General features: G+C 46.8%; 1 protein-coding gene across 3 annotated transcripts in view; it reads left to right on the top strand.

The window, feature by feature from the left end:
* Positions 1-25,559, top strand: part of ATATH8 (Protein kinase superfamily protein) — a 173,563-nt gene that overhangs the window by 121,475 nt on the left and 26,529 nt on the right. For 2 of the 3 annotated variants that reach the window (XM_087689212.1, XM_087689211.1), the window contains exons 15-16: positions 14,214-14,326; positions 16,349-16,425. In XM_087689212.1, the coding sequence (XP_087545338.1) occupies positions 14,214-14,326; positions 16,349-16,425 (190 nt within the window). The remainder of the gene's footprint in view (positions 1-14,213; positions 14,327-16,348; positions 16,426-25,559) is intronic. The other variant, XM_087689213.1, reaches the window with a different exon arrangement.

Raw genomic sequence — 25,559 nt, 5'->3', positions numbered from 1 at the left:
CATACTCAGTTGCACGGAGCCTGATTTATTGTCATTAGGCGGGCAGGGCCAGGTTGTTTCCCGTGGCTCTATTGTAAGGCATCTTGGATACCCATTGGGGGTGGATGTACGGCCAAAGGCACTACTGGAGTGGATTTCACAAAAAATGGCAGCGAAGTTTATGTATTGGAAGTCGCAAGTGTGGCCATTCCATGTCCGCCTCAAAGTGGCTCAGACAATTATGCTGCCAATGCTAACGTATTTCCTGCCATTGCTGCCGTGGACGCCTACAACTTTGAAGGCTCTCACTCGCCCCATTCGTTTCATGTTATGGAAGAAGGATTCACTGTAGGCAAGTATTTCGTGGATTTCATGGTCACATACATGTACCCCTAAACGCATGGGTGGTGGAGCTATTTTGGATGCTGAAACTCATATGCTGGCTCTTCGTTGGTCTCTTTTTCGCGCTATGTGTGTGGATCATCACCCGTGGACCATTATAGCCCGCTATTTTCTTGAGGACAGCGGGCTACGCCATGGTAATACACGACTTCGGGCCTCCTGGTGGCATGTCCTCAATGCTGACTCTCGATTTTCCAGTCCCTCTTCCTCTCTGTTACTGCACTTGGTTGGCTCTTGGAAAGTGGTGCTCCAAAAGGCCCGTTGGCATCCAGTGGGGGACTGCTTGCATACTAACTCCTTTCAGCTGGAGTTGTTGGCAGTATCGAGATTTCATGGGAAGACAAACATCAGCTCAGACCGAGATTTAACCGCATGGCCCGTTTAGGTGTGACTTCGATTGCAGATGCTACCCTTGCCACTTGGAATGTCCTCGCATCGTTTCGGACTGCTAGGAGACTTTTTAGAATCCTGCGCGGATACCGTGGTTTATGGGAACAACTTTTGTCGGAGCTTCAGGGTAGGCAACCCTTTCTTGCCCTGGCTGTGGATCGTCCTTGGCAGGACTGGGACCTTGCAGGCTGGTTAAGTCTGGAAAAGGCCTCTGCTAATCAGGTGTATCATCTTCTCATTCAAGATCATGAATGGCTGGGTGTGAAAGCTAATACTGTTTGGGGACTGCGGAAATCGCAGTCATGGTGGAAGGCAACTGTCATGGAGGGCTGGCTGAATAAGACACCTTTCAAATGCAAGGTCTTTCTTTGGCGGGTAATGATTGGTGGTCTTCCTCTTGCCTCGGCCCTTTCCAGGCGTAGAATCTCCAATGGCAATTGTTTCTTCTGTACCACTACTGTGGAATCGGCCCGACATCAATTTCTTTCTTGCCTGCTCACCAAGAATATCTGGTCACTCTTGTCGCAAGTCTGGCGCGCAGTGGTGGGGTCCTCACTTACTCCTTTCGATTGGGTTTTTGTGCGCCCAAAGTACCCCACACCGCCACAGTTACATATGAAGATCTTATTTCACTTTTTCAGATACTGGGGATGCTGGCACATTTGGACCACGCGCAATGTTTTTCTCTTTGATTCGGCCTCTAATGTACCGAGACACATCGCGCGGCTTAAAGGGCTCTTGCATTGGCAGATCGATCTCATTCGGCACTCGGACTTGCTTCCTCGGGAGGATTTGCTTCCCTGGCATATGGCAATTGCCTCTGGGTCGTTGCCATGATTGGTGTTACCTTTTTCGTGGATTAGTATTGGGGTTTTCCACACGTTGGGCTAGGGCTCTCGTGTCTTTTGTAATCATGTAATCATGTAATCTTGTACCTTTTTTCGTAATTAATACAATTACCTTTTACGAAAAAGAGAGAGAGAGAGAGAGAGAGTTGGTCGCGTCGCCCTGCTCCGTTGTTGCCTGACGTTCCGCCTCCGCCCATCTGTCGTCCGCGCCCTGTCTGCACCGTCGACGCCTGCAGTTCTGCACGCTTTCGCCTGCTGTTCGCTCCCTGTCCTGCGCCGTCAGCGAAAACCCTAGAGCACTTCAGTCGTTGTTCCTGCCTGCGAGTCCTCGTCCTCTGCACCTGAACGTCCGTCTGCACGCGGCCGCCTACTTCTGGAGGTGCAGGTTTCCCCGACGCCACCCGTGCTTGACAGGTTTGAATCGTCCCTGCCTCTTTTGCAGCGTCACAACGAGAGCCGTTGTCTCCTGTTCCGCCTTCTGTCCCGTGTCCTGCTGCCTGTCCCATCCTGTCCCCTGCCCGATCGTGCTGCCACGTCATCAGTCGCCCCGCTGCCTTCGTCTGTGCTGCTGTTTGCAGCACAGCCTGCCTGTGCGTGTCCTCTTCTGCCGAGGTGTCCAGCTGCTGTGAAGCCCCACGCCCATCGGCTGTCAGAGAAACAGTGTCTCGGCCAGAGTGCCCACTGATCTGTTCAAGGAAAAAGAGAGAGAGAGAAAGAGACTGCGGCTCTTCACTCGGCCTCGGATCGGCATACGATTGATACAATATGTCTGGTCTGGATCTGGCTTTCATAGACCAAACGGTGGCAGCTCTTGGTCCGGATTCCGATACCGAGGAGCCAGAGGATATGGTTCCGTGCACAGAAGAGGTGCCTCCTAGTCCTGACTTCCAGCCTACGGGCAAACGCACCAAGCATACTTCGGAGGAGCCAATGGATCATCAGGATTGGTCCTATGCTCAGGTTGCTTCTGATTCTGTGGACTCTCAGGAGGTTGACTGGGAGCACTTGCTGGAGTTTGCCAACACTCTGCTTGGTGATTATGTTCAACATAATCAGGAAGCCTTTTCTGCTTCTGCAAAACTGAAGATGTTCTGGAGGCCACTGTGGACCCGAAAAATTTCTTACGCTCCTTTTCATTGTTCCATGAACGCGCCGTGATTCTCTTCTTCACTGGGCGGATCCCACAGCTTTCCCGTATTTGCCAGTGGCTGCACAGTCTATTACAAGGGCAATATGTGGAAGAGATTTTTGTTGGCCCCGGGGTTTTTTTGAGGTGTTGTTGAAATCTCAGACGCACCATGCTGCTCTCTTGTCTAAACTGCCTTTGTTTATAGATCGCCGTTTGGTCCATGTTGTGCCATGGCGCCCAATGGCGGATTTTCAGCGTCTGCTGCAACGTGAATGCCTTGTTTGGGTTGAAGTGGAAAACTGTCCGGCTGTCTATTGGCCGCTGTTAAAGGACGCCATGGCCGTTGTAGGCACTGTTCTGGTCCCTCCAAGCTTGAGGGTTGTCAATCATAACCGTTTGTGTATGCTATGGGATACTGCCAGGAAAAGGCCTGCGTGGTTACGCCTTAATTGCTCCGGCATGCATCCTTTACACTTTCGTTTGAAATGGGGCAATTTTGCAGGACATTGCTTTTCGTGTAGTAAATTGGGGCATTTTATGGCCGAATGCCCAGAGAAGCCCCATACTGCAGAACCTGAGCATGTTGCGCTGCCCATGGAAGATATGGTGTGTGATGCTCCGTCCCAAGATGCCACCCGACCATCTAAAGTATTGGATAAAGGTAAACAACAGGTTTCGGGTTTGGATTCTTGTGCCAATGGATGGGTCGATGTACGTGGGAAAAAAGGCAACAGGCCTGTTGCTGGCATGGTGGATATGGTGCCGGTTTCCTCACAAGATTCCATGCGTACTTATATACGCAGGAAAGAGACGTTGTTTTCAGAACACTGTGCTCCAGTTACGGTTTCCGCTGTTCCTCGTCAACAGCCCACAAGGAGAGTGTATTTGGATGGTCCAAAGGGTCCACCTGCTAAGGTGGCTTTTGATACTAGAGGTAATGCCATTATCCCATGGGATCGTCGTTATCCCCGTCCCAGCCCCAAGACAACGGATATGCCGTCTATCTCCAAATCTGGTCGTCCGAACTCTTTTGCAGTGCTAGCCGACTTTTTGGATGAGGGGGTCCTGGACATTCTTGCGGACAAGGTCAAATCGAGGCAAGCCGTGCCTCGTACCTGATTTTCTTTTTGAATAGACATGAAAATAGCCACCTGGAATGTGCGTTGAATTGGTTCTCGTCACAAGCAACATGCCAAGTGGACTGTCTTGCATGAGAATCGGTGGGATGTTTTGTGTGCTGTTGAGCACAAGAGTCACGGAGAAGCAAGTAAAGTTGTGGATTGCCATGGCTTTCGTCTGTTCTATGCAGGGACACATGCCATGCATTATTCTGGTGTGCTCATGATTGTCCATGAAAAATATCAGCCTACTCTTATTAAAAATGATGTACATGGCCGCTTTGTGGTGATTGAAATTTTATTCGAAGGAGAGATCTTATGGTTACTTGGCCTCTACGCTCCGAATGATCCTTTATCTCGCCGGGAGCTTTGGCATACCTTGCAGGCTTCCTTGTCACTTGGCAGACCGGGTTTTTTGATGGGGGATTTCAATATATGTGTTGATTCTTCGCAGTCCACATCGGAGCATTCGGTCATGGACGCGCTGGAAAGTCATACGTGGCATGAGTTGGCTCTTGCCGTTCTTAAGCAAGATCTCTGTTCGTGGCTACATCCTTCTTCTTCAGGGTTCACTTACCATTCGGCCCAGTATGCAACAACATGGTCGCGGTTGGACCGCATATACATCATGCAGAATGATGATTTCCTTCCTGAGATGCTCGAAATGAAAGTGCTGCAGCAATATGCCTTGTTGGACCGTTTCCCTCTCCAGCTTGAGCTGCTAGCACAACCCATTGCACCTTATAAGCAATTTCTGGAGAGACTTCCTTTGCATTTCAACTTGTCTTATTTGAAGCATGCAATCTTTCAGGGCTATATGTAGCAATTGATTGATAGATTCCTATTGGATTTCTCCTCTCAGGGCACTGCTTCGTTTGAAAGATTGCTCTCTAATGTGCAGCATGTGGCTCGGCAGTATGGGATCCATCATGCATCTCTTTGTCGCCGGCGCCGACAGGCAGCAGAGGACCTGTTGGCTTTGGTTCGTTCACTGTTGGTGGACACTCCAGATGATGAATTTTTGCTGTCACTGGCAATGCGTGTAGCTGATCTTATTAAAAAATTTCTGTTGAAATCTTATTAGCAGGCCAAATTGCAACATCTGATGGAGACTTTGCAAGATATTGCGTGTCAGACTCATAAGTTCTTTCGAGCTCTTCATGCCTCTCCTGCTGGAGAGAATATGACTAGACTTCAGGATGCAGAAGGTCGAATGGTCCTTGATCCGCAGACTATTGTCAACATGTGTAGAAATTATTTCATCGACCTTCTTGGTTCCACTTCTCCACCTTCACGCCACATTACTCATGCCCGTTCAGTTTTTTATGATCTGGTTAGCAATCAAGTTCCGCAGGACATGCAAGCTACTATGGAGATTGATATTTGTGAGGCAGAGGTTATGGATGTTCTCTTACACTTGCCCAAGGATAAAAGTCCTGGCTGGGATGGTCTCACCAATGAGTTCTTTGGGGTTTTTGCTACCCAACTGGCGAAACCATTGACGGCTCTGTTTCAGCAGGTGTGGGAAACGGGGATCATGCCTTCCTCCTGGAAAGAAGGACTTATTAAGCTGCTTCCAAAAGTTCCTTCGCCGTCTATGTTGAAACATTGACGCCCAATTTCTTTGATGGGTTCTATGTACAAAATCTTTTCCAAAGTAATGGCGAATCGGCTCCATAAGCATCTCCCTGCCATTGTGCACCCTCTACAGTATGGTTTCATTAAGGGCCGAAATATTCTGCACAATGTATTGAATGCTCAACTGGCAATTGATTATGCAAGGCATTCTAATCACGAGGTAGTACTGATTCAACTGGACCTGGAAAAGGCTTTTGACTATCTGGACTGGTCTTTCGTTGCTGAACTTATGTCTGCTATGGGCTTTGGTGCCCGGATGTCTCGTCTGATTTACACCATTAGTGCTGCAGTGTCTTCGCGAGTCATGCTGAATGGAGACATTATCGAGCCATTTGTCCTTGCCCGCTGTGTCAGACAGGGGTGCCCTTTGAGTTCTCTTTTCTTTGCCCTTGCGACTCATCCACTTCTTTCGATGTTATCTCATATGGCAGCTACTACTCAGTTGGCTGGACTGTCGCTTCCTTTTGGACAACACTTCATTAGTCAATCCTTGGCTGATGACAGCTTCATGATTCTGCGTGCGGACAAGGATAACCTTCGTAAAGCATTAGATGTTTGGGCTCTCTTTGGTCAGGCTTCCGGTCTTCGCATCAATCCTTGGAAATCGGCCATTCTCAGCTGCACGGAGTCGGATTTGCAATCATTGGACTGGCAGGGTATAGTTATTCCCCGTGGCTCCATTGTCAGGCATCTTGGGTACCCTTTGGGTGTTGATGTTCCCCCAAAGCAGCTACTACAGTGGATCTCACAGAAACTGTCGGCTAAGTTTCTGTATTGGAAGTCTCAGGCCTGGCCCTTCCATGTTCGCCTCAAAGTAGCCCAGACAATCATGTTACCAATGCTTACATACTTCTTGCCATTGCTGCCCTGGACTGCTACTACACTGAATACTATTACTCAGTCTATTCGCTTCATGTTATGGAAGAAGGATTCCCTGCATGCAGGCTTTTCTTGGATTTCTTGGTCGCATGCGTGCACCCCCAAATGCATGGGTGGAGGGGCAATTTTAGATGCCCAAACTCATATGCTCGCACTCCGTTGGTCGCTTTTCTGCGCCATGTGCTCGGATCATGATCCATGGGTTGTTATAGCCCGTTATTTTCTAGAGAATCATGGGCTTCTGCATGGGAATACCCAAATCCGATGTTCTTGGTGGCACGTTCTCAATGCTAATTCTCGGTTCTCCAGTTCTTCCTCATCCCTGCTTGCCCATTTGGTATGTTTCTGGAGGCTGGTCCTTTGCATGGCTCAGTGGCATCCAGTAGAGAATCGCTTGGCTACTAATTCTTTTCAATTGGAATTATTGGCAGTTTCGCGGTTGCTTTCGTGGGAAGGTAAACATGAGCTTCAACCAAAATTCAACCGCATGGCACGTTTGGGATTAACTTCAGTCCCCGATGCCACCCTGGCCAGCCGGAATGTCTTGATATCCTTTCGTACAACCAGAAGGCTTTTCAGGATCCCTCGTGGATACAGGCATTTATGGGAACAGCTTTTGAGGATCCTCCAGAGCAGACACCCCTTTCCTGCCCTTGCTTCGGATCGTCCCCGGCAGGACTGGGACTTGGCAGGCCGGGCTGACTTTAGAAAAGGCTTCAGCTAACCAGGTATATCATCTTATGATTAAAGAACATCAATGGCTGGTTACTAAAGCTAATACTTTATGGGGATTGCGTAAATCCCGGTCATGGTGGAGGGCAACGGTGATGGATGGCTGGTTGAACAAGACACCCTTCAAATATAAGGTCTCTCTTTGGAGAATGATGATTGGTGGTCTTCCGCTTGCTTCAGCCCTTTCCAAGCACCGAATCTCCAGCGGCAACTGTTTCTTTTGCACCACCAGTGTGGAATCTGCCCGTCACCGATTTATTTCCTGCCCCGTTGCTAAGAAAATCTGGTCATTCCTGTCGGCCGTTTGGCGAGCAGTGGTTGGTTTAGTGCTACGCCCGTCTGATTGGGTTTTTGTGCAGCCCAAATACCCCACACCGACACAGCCACATATGAAGATCACGTTTCACTTTCTGCGATATTGGGGCTGCTGGCATAACTGGACCATTCGGAATGCTTTTCTTTTTGATTCCGCCTATAATGTTGAGCGGCATATTGCTAGGCTTAAGGGCCTCTTGTACTGGCAGATAGACCTTCTCCGGCACTTTGATATGCTCTCCCAGGAGGACTTACGTCCCTGGCATATGGCAATTTCCTCTCCGTCTTTGCCATGACTTTGTAATTCTTAGGTCATCTGGTTCTTTAAAGAGATAGTGTCCTCTTTTCACAAGATGGGGTAGACCCATTGTGTATCTTGTAATCAGGAAAACTTGTACTTTCTTCGTAATTAATACAATTACCTTTTACGAAAAAGAGAGAGAGAGAGAAAGAGACACAGAGAGAGAGAGAGAGAGAGAGAGAGAGAGAGAGAGAGAGAGAGAGAGAGAGAGAGAGAGAGAGAGAGAGAGAGAGAGAGAGAGAGAGAGAGAGAGAGAGAGAGAGAGAGGCCCTGGCTGTGGAAGGGCAATCTCGAGACGACTGAGGTGGGGGGCGCCAAGCTGTCTCCCACGTGCTCCCTTGCTGAGTGGCTGTCAGGCGCTGCTGCAGCCCAGTCCGGCGACGAGGGGTAGAAGGATGACGTTACCAGTCCCTGCGCAATCTGAAAGTCAACGGAGCTCCTCGCGACAGGAAAAACGACGACACGGAAGTCAGACGGGTGGCGTTAGGGCCAGACGAAAAAAAGAGAGAGAGAGAGAGAGAAGAGAGAGAGCCCGCCGCCTGTCTGATTCTTGTGGCCCTGCCGTCGCTGGGGAGCTTTGCCCGTCGCGTGCCCTCCCTTGGACCTGTGCCTGTTGCGTGCCATTGCCTGGACCTGTGCCTGCCGCTGCCTTCGCCTCTCGTTGCCTGCACCTGTGCGCATCCCTGCTGTCACGTGGACTTGCGCACGCCCCGTTGAAACGGACCTTCCACACTGCGAACGGCCACTGGTTTCGACCGCCTTGCTGGCCTGCAGTCTTACCGATCGTGTTCGTCCTGCTCAGCTTAGGCACGGCATTGTAGAAAGCCCTGATTTGACCGTTTTTCGCCAACAAGGGGAAGTGGCCTGTCACACCCAGGTTGCCACACAGTGAGAGCGAGAGTGTGAGCGAGCAAGGGAAAGAGGCCTCGTGTTCCCTGCTTGTGGATGTGCCGTCTCTGCCCAATGGGCGTCTGTTCCTGCTCGCGCACTGCTTGATCCCCTTCGTCAGTCCAGTGCAGGGTCCGTTCTGCCCAAGAGAGAGAGAGAGAGAGAGAGAGAGAGAGGCATGCATCGTTTCTGCCTCCCGTGAGCTCTTGGCTCGGCCTTTGACCGGCACACGTAGTGATACAACATGGCTGGTCTGGATATGGCTTTTATAGACTAAACGGTGGCAGCTCTTGGTTCAGATTCTGATATAGAGGAACCAGAGGATATGGTTCCTTGCACAGAGGAGAGGCCCCGTGGTCCTGACTTCCAGCGTGCGGCAAACGCACCAAGCATACTTCGGAAGAGAGAATGGATCATTAGGATCATTCTTATGCTTAGGTTGCCTCTGATTCTGTGGACTCTCAGGATGTTGATTGGGAGCATTTGCTTGAGTTTGCCAACACTCTGCTTGGCGATTATGTTCAACATAATCAGGAAGCGTTTTCTGACTCTGGAACTGAAGATGTTCTGGAAGCCAGTGTGGACGCAAAAAATGTCTTGCGCTCATTTTCAGTGTTTTATGAACATGCTGTTATACTCTTCTTCAGTGGTAGGATCCCAGTGCTTTCCTGTATTCGCCAGTGGCTGCACAGTCTGCTTCAAGGGGAGTGTGTTGAAGAGATTTTTGTTGGGCCCCGAGGCTTTTATGAGGTGCTGTTGAAATCCGAGAAGCATCGTGCTAATTTGCTGACTAAACTGCCAGTGTTCTTTGATCGCCATTTGGTTCATGTTGTGCCATGGCGCCCAATGGCAGATTTGCAGCGCTTGCTTCAATGCGAATGCCCGGTGTGGGTTGAAGTGGAAAACAATCCGGCAGTCTATTGGCCACTGTTAAAGGATGCCATGGCCGTTGTGGGCACTGTTTTGGTTCCGCTGAGCCGAAGGGCCACGAATCGTAACCGTTTGTGTATGTTATGGGACACTGCTAGAAAAAGGCCTGCTTGGTTACGTCTTAATTGCTCTGGCATGCATCCTTTGCACTTTCGTTTGAAATGGGGTAACTTTGCAGGGCATTGCTTTTCGTGTGGAAAATTGAGGCATTTTATGGCCGAATGCCCAGAGAAGCAACAGACTTCAGATGCTGAGCATGTTGTGCTGCCCATGGAAGATATGGTGCTTGATGCTCCGTCGCAGGATGCAACCCAGCCACCTAAGGTTTTGGATAAAGGTAAACAACATGTTTCGGGTTTGGATTCCCGTGGCAATGACTGGGTAGATGTACATGCAAAAAAAGGTAAAAGGTTTGATGCTAGCATGGCGGATACTGTGCCTACTGCCTCACAAGATTCCATGCGCACTTATATGCGCAGGAAAGAAATGTTGTCTTCAGAGCACACTGCTTCTGCTATGGTTTCCTCTGCTTCCCGTCATCAGCCTACTAGGAAAGTATATACGGACGGTCCAAAGGGTCCACCTGCTAAGTTGGCTTTTGGTACTAGAGGTAACGTGATTACCCCATGGGATCGTCGTTATCCCCGTTCCATCCCCAAGACAGTGGATATACCGTCTACCTTCAAATCTGGTCGTCAGAACTCTTTTGCCGTGTTAGCTGATTTTTTGGATGAGGGAGTCCTTGACATTCTAGTAGAAAAGGTTAAATTGAGGCAAGCTGTGCCTCGTACCTGAGTTTCTTTTTGAATACACATGAAGATAGCCACGTGGAATGTACGAGGCATTTGTTCTCGCCATAAGCAACATGCTGTGTGGATTGTATTGCATGAGAATCGTGAAGTAGGAAAAGTTTTGGATTGCCATGGGTTTCGTTTGTTTTATGCAGGGACACATGCCATGCATTATTCTGGTGTGCTTATGATTGTACATGAAAAATATCAGCCTGTTCTTATAAAAAATGATGTACATGGCCGTTTTGTGGCGATTGAAGTTTTATTTGAAGGAGAGATCTTATGGTTACTTGGCCTCTATGCTCCGAATGATCCATTATCCCGCCGGGATCTTTGGAATACTTTGTAGACCTCCTTGTCACTTGGCAGACGGGGTTTTTTGATGGGGGATTTTAATTTTTAATATGTGTGTTGATTCTTCACAGTCCACATCAGAGCATTCGGTAATGGACGCTCCGGAAAGTCGTGTGTGGAATGCGTTGGCTCTTGCCATTCTTAAGCAAGATCTCTGGTCTTGGCTACACCCTTCTTGTACAGGGTTTACTTTCCATTCTGCACAGTATGCAACTACATGGTCGCGGTTGGACCGCATGTACATCATGCAAAATGATGATTTTCTTCCTGAGATGCTCGAAATGAAAGTGTTGCAACAATATGCTTTGTCGGACCATTTCTCTCTACAGCTTGAGATGCTTGCACAACCCATTGCACCTTTTAAGCAATTTCTGGATAGACTCCCTTTGCGTTTCAACTCGTCTTATTGGAAGCATTTAATCTTTCAGGGCTATATGCAGCAATTGATTGATAGATTCTTATTGGACTTCTCCTCTGAGAGCAACGCTTCTTTTGAACGATTGCTCTCTAATGTGCAGCGGGTTGTTCGGCAGTATGGGATCCATCATGCCTCTCTTTGTCGGCGGCGTCGACAAGTAGCGGAGGACTTACTGGCTTTGGTTCGTTCTCTGCTGGTGGATACTCCAGATGATGTATTTCTACTATCACTGGCGATGCGTTTGGCTGATCTTATTAAAGAGGTTCAGTTGAAATCTTATCAGCAGGCCAAATTGCAAAATCTGACGGAGAATTTGCAAGATAGTGCTTGTCAGACTCATAAGTTCTTTCGAGCTCTCCATGCCTCTCCTACTTGAGAGAATATGACTAGACTCCAGGATGCAGAAGGTCAAATGGTCATTGATCCGCAGACTATTGTGAATATGTGTAGGAATTATTTTCTCGACCTTCTTGGTTCCACTTCTCCACCTTTAGACCAAATTGCTCATGCCCGCTCAGTTTTCCATGATCTGGTCTGCAATCAGGTTCCACATGACATGCAAGCTACTTTGGAGACAGATATTCGTGAGGCGGAGGATAAAAGTCCTGGCTGGGATGGTCTCACCAATGAGTTCTTTGAGGTTTTTGCTACCCAACTGGCGAAACCATTGACGGCTATGTTTTAGTAGGTGTGGGAAACGGGGTTCATGCCTTCCTCATGGAAAGAAGGTCTTATTAAACTGCTTCCAAAGGTGATTCTTGCCCTCTCGCTAAGAAAATCTGGTCATTCTTGTTAGCAGTTTGGCGATCGGTGGTCGGTTTCTCGCTACGCCCGTTTGATTGGGTTTTTGTGCAGCCCAAATACCCCACACCGACAGAGCCACATATGAATAACTGGACCATTCGGAATGCTTTTCTTTTTTATTCTGCCTGTAATGTTCAGGGGCATATCGCTAGGCTTAAAGGTCTCTTGCATTGGCAGATAGATCTTATTCGGATCTCTGACTTGTTCCCTCGGGAGGACTTACTTCCCTGGCATATGGGAATTTCCTCTGCATCTTTGCCATGACTTTTTGTAACTCTTTTGTCGTTTAGTTCTTTTAGAGAGAGAGAGAGAGTTTTTACACACAATGGCGTAGAGCCATCGTGTGTCTTGTAATCATGTAAACTTGTACCTTTTTTCGTAATTAATACAATTACCTTTTACGAAAAAAAAGAGAGAGAGAGAGCATGGGCATGCGTGTGTGACAGCAGGAAGGTTGATGAACAAGTCAACGAGAAGGCTGATAGATGGTGTTGGAGTAGTTGAGGGAGAAAACATCACCAAATGGGTCACAAGTGGGGGCAGATAGATGGAGTGTGACTCTCCAAACAATGTTCCTCCAAGTTGGAATGTTCCCTTAGGGAATGTTCTTGAGAACACAGCAGGGAATGTTCCTAGTAGTTGGAACGTGTTCTTCATTCTTGTCTGTTAGGGAATGGTATTATCCCTGTTCCATGTTATCTAAGAAAGAGTGTTAGCATTGTACTTATTGAGCATCCTATGGGATTTATGTATTCTTTGTATTGGGACATTAATTAGGGCACTTTCAGGTCGTGTTTATGGATGGCCACTTATGTGATCTGTGGCTTGTGGCTATATATTTGATCCCCCTCTCACCTGTTGTTTATCATAATCAGTGACTGGAGAGCTGAGGGAGGAGAGCCGAAGTCCTATGGAGCTTCCATGTTTGTTGTATATTGTTTTGTCTCTATGCTTATGATAGATCTGTTCTTGGTGATCTTGCGTTCTTGTTTTAACTGTCATGTTCATGTTCTTGATTCTGTTTCTTTTCCACTTTTTTGTGCTTTCTCACACAGCCATGTACTTCGATAATTTAATCTTCACATGCTTCTGCTTTTGGTAATTTTTGTGAGCACAATACAAAACAATGAAAAATACACGAAATCTGTGTGAACTAGCCCTTCTACAACCCTCTGGCTGCTTTAAAAGACGTGGCCCTAATCAAAGGTTCTCTTTTTCCTTCGAAGGAAAAAAAAAAGACTGTTAGTGACACCTTGGAGAAGATTGGCCCCAAGGTAAGATACAAAGTACAAAGAACCTGCACAGAGTACCTGTGTACATCATATGTACAATGGTTGTGTGAACAACCCATGTGGTGGGAAATAATGCTAGAGCATCTGAGGGGCTGTGTAATCCAAGGCTACCTTTTGTATGTTTGTTACAAAAAAACCCCTTTTCCAAGTGCTGATAAGAATCAGCCCCACATCTATGCGTGTATTCTATTTGCTTTTTCCTGCTTCTGAGGGTTCAAGTCTTAGAATTTTATCTATGGGTTAGAGCTGATAGACTATATGTTGGAAACTGTCTGGATAGTTACACATTTGCTGCTCAAGATAGGGCTCAGAAGACATGTTACCATAGTCTAGAGATGGTTGTCCTTAAGGGCATCCATGAATCTATAATGGCCCATTCGGAATCAATCTCGCAGCACTTGCAGCAGGTGAGCCTAATGCTAAGGTGGGCTGAGGTTTTAATTTTGTTGGGGGTATTTAGAGGCAGAAACAAGCCATAGATGCAAAACGTACATATAAGTTCTCTAACTGCCAATTCAGATGTTTTATTCCCAAATTGAAGGATTCTTGCTAAATTGCTTGAGTCATACTGATTGCTGAACATCTCCACGTATGTGAACTACAAGGGCAAATTACCATATTTGAAAATGTGCACTGAATAGTAATTTTATTTTCATTAACACAAATGAAGTGTCACCTTGTGATGAGAAGGATAAACCTCACTAAGCAAGGCATTGGACTACCATTTCAATGCTTACTTTAAACATGGCTTTGGGTTGTTTGAGAAGCCCCTTCTTGCAAACATAGAAAATGGTGGTCTTTCATGCTGTGAGTTGCTAAAGGTGTTACTATGACGCTCAACACTTGCCTTTCATAAAGGTGTGTTTATGTCGCCATTGTGCAATGCGAACAATTGCTTAGATTGATGGATAACTGATCATGTGCCCCTTTGCTTTGTGGAAGATGGAATGTATCTTTTTGGATGCTTAGCAGCTGCTAATGCAGAATGTCAATTCAATATTGCAGGGTTGGCTTTAGCAGTTGATCCAGATTTCAAGGTGTTTGCTTCATCATATCCTTATGTATTACAAAGGCTTCTCACGGACAACTCAGCACCCTTAAGAAAAGTTTTGCGTTCTGTAAGTATGAACTTGTCATTATTTAAGAGGGCTATCTAGACGGAGTGACTTAATCTCAAGGAGCACAGCAAGGTCGTTATTGTATATAAAATAGAAACAGTATATAAGCAGTAGAGCAAAAATAATCGATTTTGTAAGTAAATAGGCATACTATTGTTCTTGAAGTTAAGAACAATTCCTTTTACACAATTAAAAAGGTCAAAACAAATGCAATGGCCCACCTGGCTAAGCCAAAATATCTACAGCAAAGGATATGTAGTGACTTTGCACAAACAAAATCAGTTGGAAAAACTGAGAGATTCATCACTTTGGTTTCTTCTATGAGATTCAGTGGGCTTTCACATGCAACCTTTGCAGGTGCATGTAAATGCCTTTGGTTAGAGGTGTCAGGGAGTGGTCGCTCCCTATAGAACAGCCAGGAAAATTCAGAGATTTGTAACTTAAAGTTTTTTCTACCAGATGCAATGGGATTTAATGGAGAACGTTTGGTCAGAGGTTACTAGGCATGTTCATTCCCTGTAGGTTGTGTGAATCTTCCTGTATATTTGCTATGCTGCTGAAAATTGACTATTTGCTTGGTTGATATCAAGCTACATCCTCAATCTTATCGAGTTTGTGGATGGTTTAAGGTGTCAAGATAGCTCAACTTTAGTGGCTACTGATTGACATGATGGCTAGTCTCTGGTAGTACTAATGTGATCTTAGCGTTCAAACATAGAAATGCCTAGTAAGAATTAGCATTAGTGTTCAGTGCGTGAACATGTGGTAGGATGGGACTGGGTCCTATTTATATGCATATTAAGGTTGCAAGAGATTTTGCAAAGTGCACCTATCTATGCTATGGAAAGCTTCTTAAGGGATTTAGTTGAATTTATTGGTGTTGCTATGCATTTTCCTGTTTTAGTGTTTTTGTGTGTGGCTCTATGATACGTGGAGGGGTGATGAGGGAGCTATGGCTTGAAATGCAGCTGTAATTTAGGTTCATTGGAGGTACTTCAGCACCCTAACCTGCAAGCTTTATAGGGAGTTTGGAGTTGATTGTTCAGATTATTGTGACCCGTCCTTACATAAAGCCCATCTTAACCCATACCCAGTCCTTGATTGCCCATTCTCATCCCTATTTCACCCATACTCAGCCCCATCTTAGACATCCATAAACATGTGAATTGCATTTCTAAATCTTCTATCTAATGCCTGTCCCTGTCCCTGTGAATGTCATACTGCCCTGGTGTGTGCCCAGTCCCATGTTTCTATGATGCTACCATTTTTTTCTGGATATTTTTTGAAGTGTTTAAGTCACTGCACATTGAAATGGATGGTACTAGATTTTCTTTGCCTTGATTTTTTAGATTACTCCAAAAGACGATGAGGGCTTTTATGCTTGTTGACTGTGTTCACGCTATGCTATTTTGTGAAATATGAATCTTTATTCAGAGAATATAATCATAGTTCATTATGAATTTATGACGAGATAGAATAGCCATCCTGGTCATTGTTCTCAAGAGTGCCTGGTCTTATGGTTTAAAGTTTCAGAGTCCAGAATTGTGTACCTATTTCACTATGATTCCTTAGAAATTGAGTGGGCAGGTGTGAATATGGGACAGAGTCCCATGGTTTGCTCAAGGTTGAAATGCACGTCTGTTGCAAGGTCATCCATGATCTAGGACATTGGTTGAAGGAACTGAAGTTGATTCATTGGAAGTAAAACAATGGACAGCAAATGTTATGTGCAAACACTTTGCATTGCAGTCTACAAGGATATCCATCAAACCTTGTTTTTCTTTTTGATTAATAATTAGTAATTTCTAAGCATAATTAGTAATGTGTCAAGACTAATTATTTTGAGAAGAGATCCAAAGCATAACTACTAGTCTGTTAATCAAGTTGAGCATGATTTGAACTTTTGAAGATGTGATTTTTGCTAGAGAGTCGTGTAGACTTGTACATTCTCCTTTTTGTTGTCTCATGGTATAGAGTTGGCTTTATAAACTTGGATCTAATGTTAACTATGTCTTTGAACAGCTGGTTTTGAATGACAAAAAACAGTTTCGATGGGATCGATTGGCTTCTTTTGCAACACTTGCTAGGCAACATACAATGTAATTAAATGATTAGTTCTGACCTCAAACTATCGTGAACAGAAAATGCTTTGCAATAGGAGTGGTAATTTGAAATTATCATGCAAAAATTTGTTATTACTGACCTGATAAGTTCTCAGCCTGGTTGTTATTCTCTAGTATAACGATTCCTTATTCAAGTGATAAGACACATCACTGGTAGGCAATGATGACTGCACAAGCTCCTTGTTTTTTGACTCTAGTGGTCACCTGGTTGTCTTTAGTGGTCAACAACCAGCCCACTAGTTGAGATGCCCTAGCTTCTTTTGCAGTTTGTGTAAGTTGTCCAAGGATAAGTATGTTGGTTGCTGATTCTCCAGCTGTAAACAGTAATTATGCATAAGATCAAAACAATGCTTTCCACCATGATAAGTGAAGCACAAGGACTGAATGGGCTTGCACCAACAGCAAACAACAGGAGACACACACACACACTTCTTTTTTTTGGTAATATCCAGTGCAGTACACACACACACACACACACACACACACACATACATATATTATATGTATGTATATATATATACATATATATCTACATATACCTACACACACACACACACACACACACACACACACACACACACAATGAGGGAAGGGAGTGTGAGGCTTTGGCAACCATGTCTCCCCACCTCCTCCATGTAGGCCGTGCCTCATGGAGCAACCATCGTTTTTGCCTCCCAGCTTGCAGGGTTCTCATTTTGAGCGAGGCAGTCGGGCCCCCTGTTCCCTGTTTGAGTCGCTATGACTTATTATGAGGAAAGGTGGGTTGTGGACCGTGCCGCCCCCCTGACGCTGTGTTCTAAGATGGTTGATTGTGGATCCTTGTGAGCCAACTCTTCCGTGGCACGATTTGGCGACTCCAAGCGCCAAGTTACCCTTGTGCGAGTTAGGAAAACGCGTTACGCATGCTGTGAGCGAGACACGACGTGGGAGGGATATCAAGGGCGTAACGGCCTGTGACGTGACGCGACGCTACGCGACACGATGGGGTCATGATGTGACGCGACGGCGTGTCGCCTTGACATGTCTTGTGAGTTGGCTTCTGCTGCTTGTCCAGGACGCGACGCGGTGCTGTGTGCCCGCGGGCCATGATACTTGTGCGGGTTTCGCGTGCGGACGCGTGGGACCAGGTATGCACCGTCACACTTGGTATCAGAGCTACCTCCTACCTGACTGCTGGGGTGGTCAACATGGGTGGAGGCAAGTCGGCCAAGATTTCAGGCTATGAGTGTCCAGCAAGTCGAGACGTCATGTTGAGCTTATTAAGGTTGCATGTGTTGAAAAATGTGCTGTCATGCAAAATGAAGCAGGGTCGCGGCTGCGTGCTGCCACTCACAACTTGTCTAGAAATGTGAAGAGATTGCTATAGCTAATCTGTTTGAGCCTGAATCTATGGCTAACCAAGGGCAGTGAAGTGGAATGCTCATCTGTGCTGAAAATGGATCTCTTGGGGCTATGAGGGCCATGCTATGAGACCAAATCTTGTTGGCGGACCAAAAATGGGGGTTGACAGGTTTATGCGGATCAAAGAAAGTGCAGTTTTGAGCAGATTAGAGAAAGTTGTTTAGCTTTTTTTTCGCGGCTCAAGGGCGGCTTGTTGACCTAGAGATCTATGCAAGCTGAAGATGGAGCCTACGAGCTTAGTGTCTTGAGAGAAGATTCGTGGGCTTGGCACGAGGATAAAGAAAGCGGGTACAAGAGGAGGAGTAAAGAGGAAATCTTTGAAGACTCCCGGACCTGGCAGGAGTATAAACAATGCAAGCATGGTAGAGATGAAGGGGTGTATCTGATGGAGCGGATGAGCGCCTGAGGGTGAATTTCTAGTCTGTTGAATGAAAACCCTTATGTCGATACCGAAGACTCCCCGACCTGGCAGGAGGATAAAGAACGCAGGCTTATGGTGAGACCACTTGATGGAGGATGCGGATTGGAAATCTGTTTGATGAGCTGAAGAATGAGCCAAGAGGCGAAACGGAGCGGAGTATGGATGGCCGTGGGTTAGATTAGTTGGAGTTGAAAGAGACGGTCTGCTTGTTATGGGGCTACTATAGACTGCATGAATGAACTTGCGGTGCTGAAGTCATGTGAAGGGAAGCTAAAAGGTTACGGTCTTGCAACTCCTAACCTGGGGAGTATAAAGGAAGCAGGCGTGTGTTGAAGAGATAGATTTGGGCGAGAAGGCCCTTTGTGTTGAAGAAGAAGAAGAAGATAATGGAGTGGAAGGAAAGCGGAGGCGAGAAGGAGTGGATAGAACGTGAAACGTGGATGCGGGATTCGGTTCCAAAGTTTTATGAAGAAAATATGGATGCGAGCTGCGGCCCCAAGGTTTATGAAGAAAAGATGAAGAAAATGAAGATGAAGATGATGAGGAAGATGAAGATGGAGACGAGGAGGCGAGAGATAAGGTGGAGAAACCTCGTGACGCCGCAAGTATAAAAGAACGGCCAAGCTGAGTTAGAAGATGCGAGCCTCCTTGAGTCGGGAGTATAAAAGAACGGCCGGGTGCATAGGAGAAGGTGAGGAGAGTAGATAGATGTGTGGTGCACTATGCTTGTGAGCGGCGAGCCTGAAGAATGGCCGGGAGCAAAGGCCATGAGGGCCGAAGGAAGGGTGAAAACTCCTAACGCGGGGAGTATAAAGAACGGTGTAGAGACTTGTGAACTTGGGGCGAGTATAAAGAAACCGGGCTGGGTGAAGGAAGAGGAGGATTTTGGGAAAGGGGAGAAGACTCCTAACACCGAGAGTAAAAAGAACGGTGCAGAGACTCTTGGACTTGGGGCGAGTATAAACAAGCCGGCTGGGTGGAGAAGGAAGGAGTGAAGGCCCCATGCCGACTGCAGTGAAGCCAAAAGGGTGAGGGACTAGGCGGATGGTGGTAAAGAGACTCGTGGACCTGGGGTGAGTATAAACAAGCCGGGCCAGGTAGAGGAAGGAGAGAAGGCCCCATGCCGACCGCAGTGAAACCAAGAAGGGTGAGGGACCGGGCGGATGGTGGCAGAGGGCTCGTGGACTTGGGGCGAGCATAAAGAAGCAGGGCTGGAAGGGGATTGAAGGGTTGACACTCTTGGAGCCGAGAGTATATAGAATGGGGCCATGTGAAGCGACAGGGAGAGAGGGCCAAGTCTCGTAGGCGCCGGCGAGTATAAAGAAACTGGGGGCTTGTTGATCCGGCGAGTGGGGTAAAGAAGCGGAAATTCAGGTGCCTTGGGCCTGATGAGATGGACCGATGGTGGGGCGGCAGGAGGCGCGTGGGAAGACTCGTGGAGCCGCGAGGATAAAGGAATGGCCGGGGATGTGGATTGAAGGGAGGAGATGTGAACTGATGAAGGCCTATGAGAAAGCTGGAAGAGTGGATGCTCGTGTACCAAGGGCTAGCTGAAAGAAAGCAGGCCCTTTGATCTCGCCCAACTACTTGGAAGCCAAGGCGTCTGGGACCCGAGGTGGAAGCTAGGAGGGCGCAACATATGCAAGTCAAGATGCGATGCAGAGGGGTATGGGACCCAATGTGAAGCTGAAGGACTTGTATCATAAATAGGGGTGAAGACGCTTATGCGGGAGAATCGGACCCCGTATGAGTGGATACATTTCTTGCAGCGGAGCCCTTCATGAGGCAAGGGCAGTTGATTTCGACCCTGGAGTACGAGCAGGGGAGAGGGCGACTGCGGCAACCAACCAAGGCGGGCCGCAATGTGCTAGGGAACACTTGCGATCTACTGTGGGAGGCTTCTACAAGAGTCCTGTTGTCAGAGCCACGCGTGAGATGACGGCGTTGATCTCTCGTTCCGCGTGGAGCCTCTACAGTGGGATGGCTAGTCTCGCCATAAGAGGCTCGGAGCCGTCTGCGCATCCGATGCCTTGGTGAAGCAACTCTAAGTCTACTTGCCAAGAAAAAGGAAGGGGGGAGACAACTTCGATTCAAGTTCAGAAAACAACTCAAGGTTGCAAGTGGCAGTTGTGTCTTTGATGCGAAAGCTGGAGCAGGTGGCAGCCCCTCAGCTATCTGAATGAGGAGAGAAGCAAATCAAGGCAAGTGACCCTTCTTTGGTCTTCGGATCAAGGTCTGACTTGCGGCCAGTGGGTTGAGATCTGGCCAACTCAGGCGAGCTCTTTCCCATGCTAGGTGGATGGGGAATCTTGCGAGGGTGCCGGGTCGTATTACAAACGACCCGAAGAAACCGTTGCCTCGGCTCAAGATAACTTTGTGCCATAGGTAACTCGAATGGTTGATGAATCCTCATGCTACCCCTTTTCAAGGTGATTAACGTCGATCCTTTGTAGGGAATCAACTCAATTCGAGTGGACTCGAATTCGATCGAGGGGCGGTAGGTATGAGGGAAGGGAGTGTGAGGCTTGGGCAACCCATGTCTCCCCACCTCCTCCATGCTGGCCGTGCCTCATGGAGCAACCATCGTTTTTGCCTCCCGGCTTGCAAGGTTCTCATTTTGAGCGAGGAAGCTGGGCCCCCTGTTCTGAGTTTGAGTCGCCATGACTTATTATGAGGAAAGGTGGGTTGTGGACGGTGTCGTCCCCGTGGCACCATGTTCTAAGATGGTTGATTATGGATCCTTGTGAGCCTGAAACTCTTCCGTGGTGCGATCCGGCGACTCCAAGCGCCAAGTTATCCTTGTGTGAGTTACGCGTGTTGTGAGCGAGACGCGACGTGGGAGGGATATCAAGGGGGTAATGGCATGCGACGCGATGCGACGGGGTCATGATGCGATGCAACGGCGTGTCGCCTTGACATGTCTTGCGAGTTGGCTTCTGCTGCGTGCCCGCGGACCATGTTACTTGTGCGGGTTTCGCGTGTGGACCCGTGGGACCAGGTATGCACTGTCACACACACACACATGTATATACATGTGTGTATATATATACACACATGTATATACATGTGTGTGTGTGTGTGTGTGGGTGTATGTATAACCTTCTTCTCTCTCTCCTCTCTTTCTCCTCTCTTTAGTTTCAGTTTCTTTTCAGTCCAAGAACCCTAGTTACTCAGATACACAGTTACATCAGGACAGGTATAGCATTGAAAGACCACAGGAGTCAAGGAGTACCAATGATGGCAGCCTTTCTTGGAAATCTTACCATGGCCAAGTTGAAGGCTCATAGGACTTGGATCGAATTTTGACCACAGTTACTTTTCAAAGGAAAGCTTTCTTCTTCATTCTTCTTCTATCTCTTCCTCCCCTTTCTCAGTGCAGTGCACAAGCCTCCATAGCCTTTGCATAAGGCTGTTTCTTGGCCAAGGCTAAGATCCCCATTGGCCCCACCATCGACAAGGAGATCCGTGCCAAGGTGGTCCTCAGTGCCAACATCCTCAAGGAGGGCGTTGACCCTGCCATCAAGCTCGACTTTGAGTACCCCCCTTGGCTCTTCCATTTCCTCTGTGCAAGTGATCTCCATGGGAATCATTTTGCTTTGAAGTGGCATTCTTCGTTAATGGGCTATCCTCATCTACTTTAACTTGCTCTCTCAAGCTACCAGAACCACCCTGCAGTGGACTCTCCGTATTACGCTCTGGAGTGCTTGATAGATCATGCATTCCATCATCTGTTGCCTTCACAGGAGCTGCCCCTTCTCTGGCATTCATCTTTGTGCCAATAGCAGTGCTTGGAGATTGATCAATCCGGCAGCTAAACAAAGCTCTTGGATTTTCCTGAGGTACAAACATTGCATGTGCTTTAGGAGTGCAGCGTGCTTGGTGTTTCTTCGCCCTGACTAAAAAATGAAACCTTTGGCCTATCTTTTTGTGGATGGTAACACTTTTTCTGCATCAATCGGATTCTTGATCTTTGAGTAATATGCCTGGGTGTGAGAAGTGATGCAGTCCGCACTTGGGTTGGTGGATCAGATACTGGGATACTAGATATACCATACTGTATGAGGGGCCAGTACCAGTGCTACGACCAATCGACATTTGTGGCATGGCAGGTAGAGTGCCGAAAGGGTTGCTTACTGGTACAGGGACAATGGGCTGTTGAGGTAATGTGCTGAGGCCAGCTCCAGGAATAGCAGGTGCCCCCAACGTGCTAGCCACTGGTTGATACTGATTAAGACCAGTAAAGCCAAATGTTCCAGGTCTTTGGATTGGAGTTGATGCCTGGAAGCCACAAAAAAATCAAAGACCCAGGCTGCAAAATACCAACAGGTTTAGTTTGAAAAGGTGAAGCTGAGCTTCCAAACGGACTAGAACTGAGTGCTGGAGTACTAACAAAAGTGTTGTGCTACCAAACAGTTGATTTGGTGTTGAGAACAACGAGCCTGATGCCTGGGTCTGACCAAATGGAGAAGTGAAAGCACTCTCTGTCTTTGTTGTACTAGCTCTCCAGATCAGGTGGAATGGCGGAAAGTGCTGAACTGGTCCTGGAGTTCTACTGCTGCTATTGATTGATGAGGCTCTCTTGGCTCCAGAGTTAGTGATAGAAACACTTCCCTTTCCATTTGAATGACTTTTGATGCAGGTGTGAGGGCTACAGCAACTTCTGCAACAGATGATGCATTAGGAGAGGGAGTATTAGTGGCTCCGAATGACATTACAGGTGCTGAACTGGAAGGTAGCACCCGAGAAGGTGTGAGGGGACATCCTCAGTCCCAGCTGTAGTCATGCATGACTGAACCTAACCTTTAGAACATGGACTCAAGAAGCCCAGCCTTGTTGGAAGCTGATGAGAATACCTGAACACCGAGACCTGATAGATCGGCATGTCAAGGGGAATCTTCTGGTGTCTGTGAATCCAAAGATGCATCAAAGTCTATGTGACAGTCATCTTTCTGTGACACACATAGAAGATTACTCATCTACCTCGTGAACAAGTCAATGAACACCATGTGAATGTTCCGGAGAATTTCATAGATCCACCATTTTTCCACAACAGCATCTCTGCATTTGACTTTGTTTACAAACATTATAATGCTTGGTATACGGTACTTTATTATAGACTTGAAATGCTTTGAAGGTATCTGGCCCAAATATTCAGATCCCATATGACTAGCTAGATGTTTATAATCTGGACTAGTTTCAAATATCCATGCTATTCTCCATGGTGGATTCTCCATGAAGCCATTCTACTTCATCTTTGAAGAGAAGCTCCCAAGGTAGATTACCGACCACTGGTGAGACAGATGTTGTGTAGTCATTAATTCCTGTATGTTTGTCAACTTATTATCTTGAACCAAACTGAAAGTTGCTGTTTGAGCTTTTAATGCTCCCTGGATCCATGCCAAATCTTAGAGCTCTTGAGGAGACTTGGCAGGTTTGAGGTTGCACACTTGTAGAAGTGCGAGCTACAGCTTGAGGCTTAGCACAAAGACTGTGGCTCATCATGGCCTGGGGCAAGCAATTGTACTTGATGTAGGTGACATTATTCATGCCTTGTGTTTAAGCCCTAACAGGTAATGGTTATGTGCTGTCACCCAACCATCTGCAAAGATCTGGGACTTGGAAAGCAAGAGCATGTTGGGGAGCCGCAGCCAAATTTTCACATTAACAAGCAAGCTCAGATTCCATACCATGTGAGCATGAACTGGAATGTTGGTGGAAGCACTTGGCACACTGGTTACACTAATGGCAAGCATCATTGAGGGATTGAAAAAATTGTGACAATATATGGTGGATGCATCAACAATTGGAATTCAAGCTTTTGCCATTGAATGGATTCCTTTAGGCTCAAAAATTGATGTCTATTACAGTTCTTTGTGGGAACTCCGTGTAGATTTGATCTCGTCTTTCTTTGAGAGATTTTTCTGCTTGTGGCTTGTCCCTTGGTTCTGAAGCAACATCAGACAAAGATATGATCTCATGTCCTACTCCATTGCAATTGGGCTGAGCAGACAGTGAAAACCATGTGCAGCATTGATAGGACAGCAATGAGTAGCAGGATCTACATTTATGGCACCAACTATGGCTGTGACAGCAGCTGGAGTTGTTTTATTAGCAAATGAATCTTGCAGAATTGGGTTATTGTTTGCATAGTGCACTGGAGATACTACACCGAGTTTGAATGCCCAGGGTGAACCACTCCTATTGGATTTCTTGAATGCTGAACTATGGGTGGTGGACTTGCTGTGCCAGTATTTTCATTCAGATCCACTCTACACACCTAGCAAGCATTGTGGAAAAAGAATCTGCATACATTGCAGTAAGCTGTCATGTAGTACTTGAGGGGTTAATTCAGTAGGCTTTCATGAATCAAAGGTATGAATCTGAAGCAAGAACGTACAGAGATTGATGCAGGTTGTCATAAGCATCTAAGAGGTCCATTGGATAGTGAGCAAACGCTCGATAAACTCAATCATGGCTCCTAGTTCCAGTTCCTTTTCTCACTCTTGGCATACCCAAATGAATGCATTGAATGCTACTCTATGGCGACAAGAAGCTCTTCGGGCTGCGAGCCACAACCAACTAATTGAGCAACATAGTCCGTTCATGTCTAAGATGGACTGAGTGATCTCAACCATCTTAGTCATCAACATGCAAGCCATGGCAATCAATGACAAACTTGCAGCCCTTACGACTCAAGTTGCTCAAATGGCTGCAATTAAAAGGATGGTTCAGCATGATTTATGAGTGGCAGCATGGGCATTCTCATGGAAATTACGAGTACCATGACCACTAGCATGGGTTTGATGCACAAAGGCAACTACATGTGCTTACTTATGATTAGAATGCATATGATGATCAACTTGCACGTCTTATGCATCCTATACACATTTGTATGCCCCAATTCCACATGAGATTATATTTTTCCATACCTATATTATCCTTTGAAATGCTGAATAGAGTAATACTCTGCAACCCCCCTCCCCCTATGAGCCACATCCACCAATAAGTCCTCTTTTGTTTTTTAGGGCAAAAACCTTCAGGGTCGGGATGGAATACAAAAGAGTGGGGATAGATGGGTATGACATGGGGTTGGCATGGGAACACCCTGTTATACTGATGGGGTATTTAAGATATTGAGAGACCAAATTCGGGCACGAGTTATCAATAATCAAGTCTCTTTTACCCTTCCTTCCAGCTTTCATGTCTTCCCTTTTTTTTTTTCCGTAAAACATGTCTTCCCTTCTCTCTCTTTTTTTTTTCGTAAAAGGTAATTGTATTAATTACGAAA

Source organism: Lygodium microphyllum, chromosome 12 (genome assembly GCF_053477565.2).
Source record: "Lygodium microphyllum isolate KBCC chromosome 12, Lygodium_microphyllum_v1.1.10, whole genome shotgun sequence".
NCBI lineage: Eukaryota > Viridiplantae > Streptophyta > Polypodiopsida > Schizaeales > Lygodiaceae > Lygodium > Lygodium microphyllum.
This window is presented reverse-complemented; position numbering and strand designations above follow the sequence as displayed.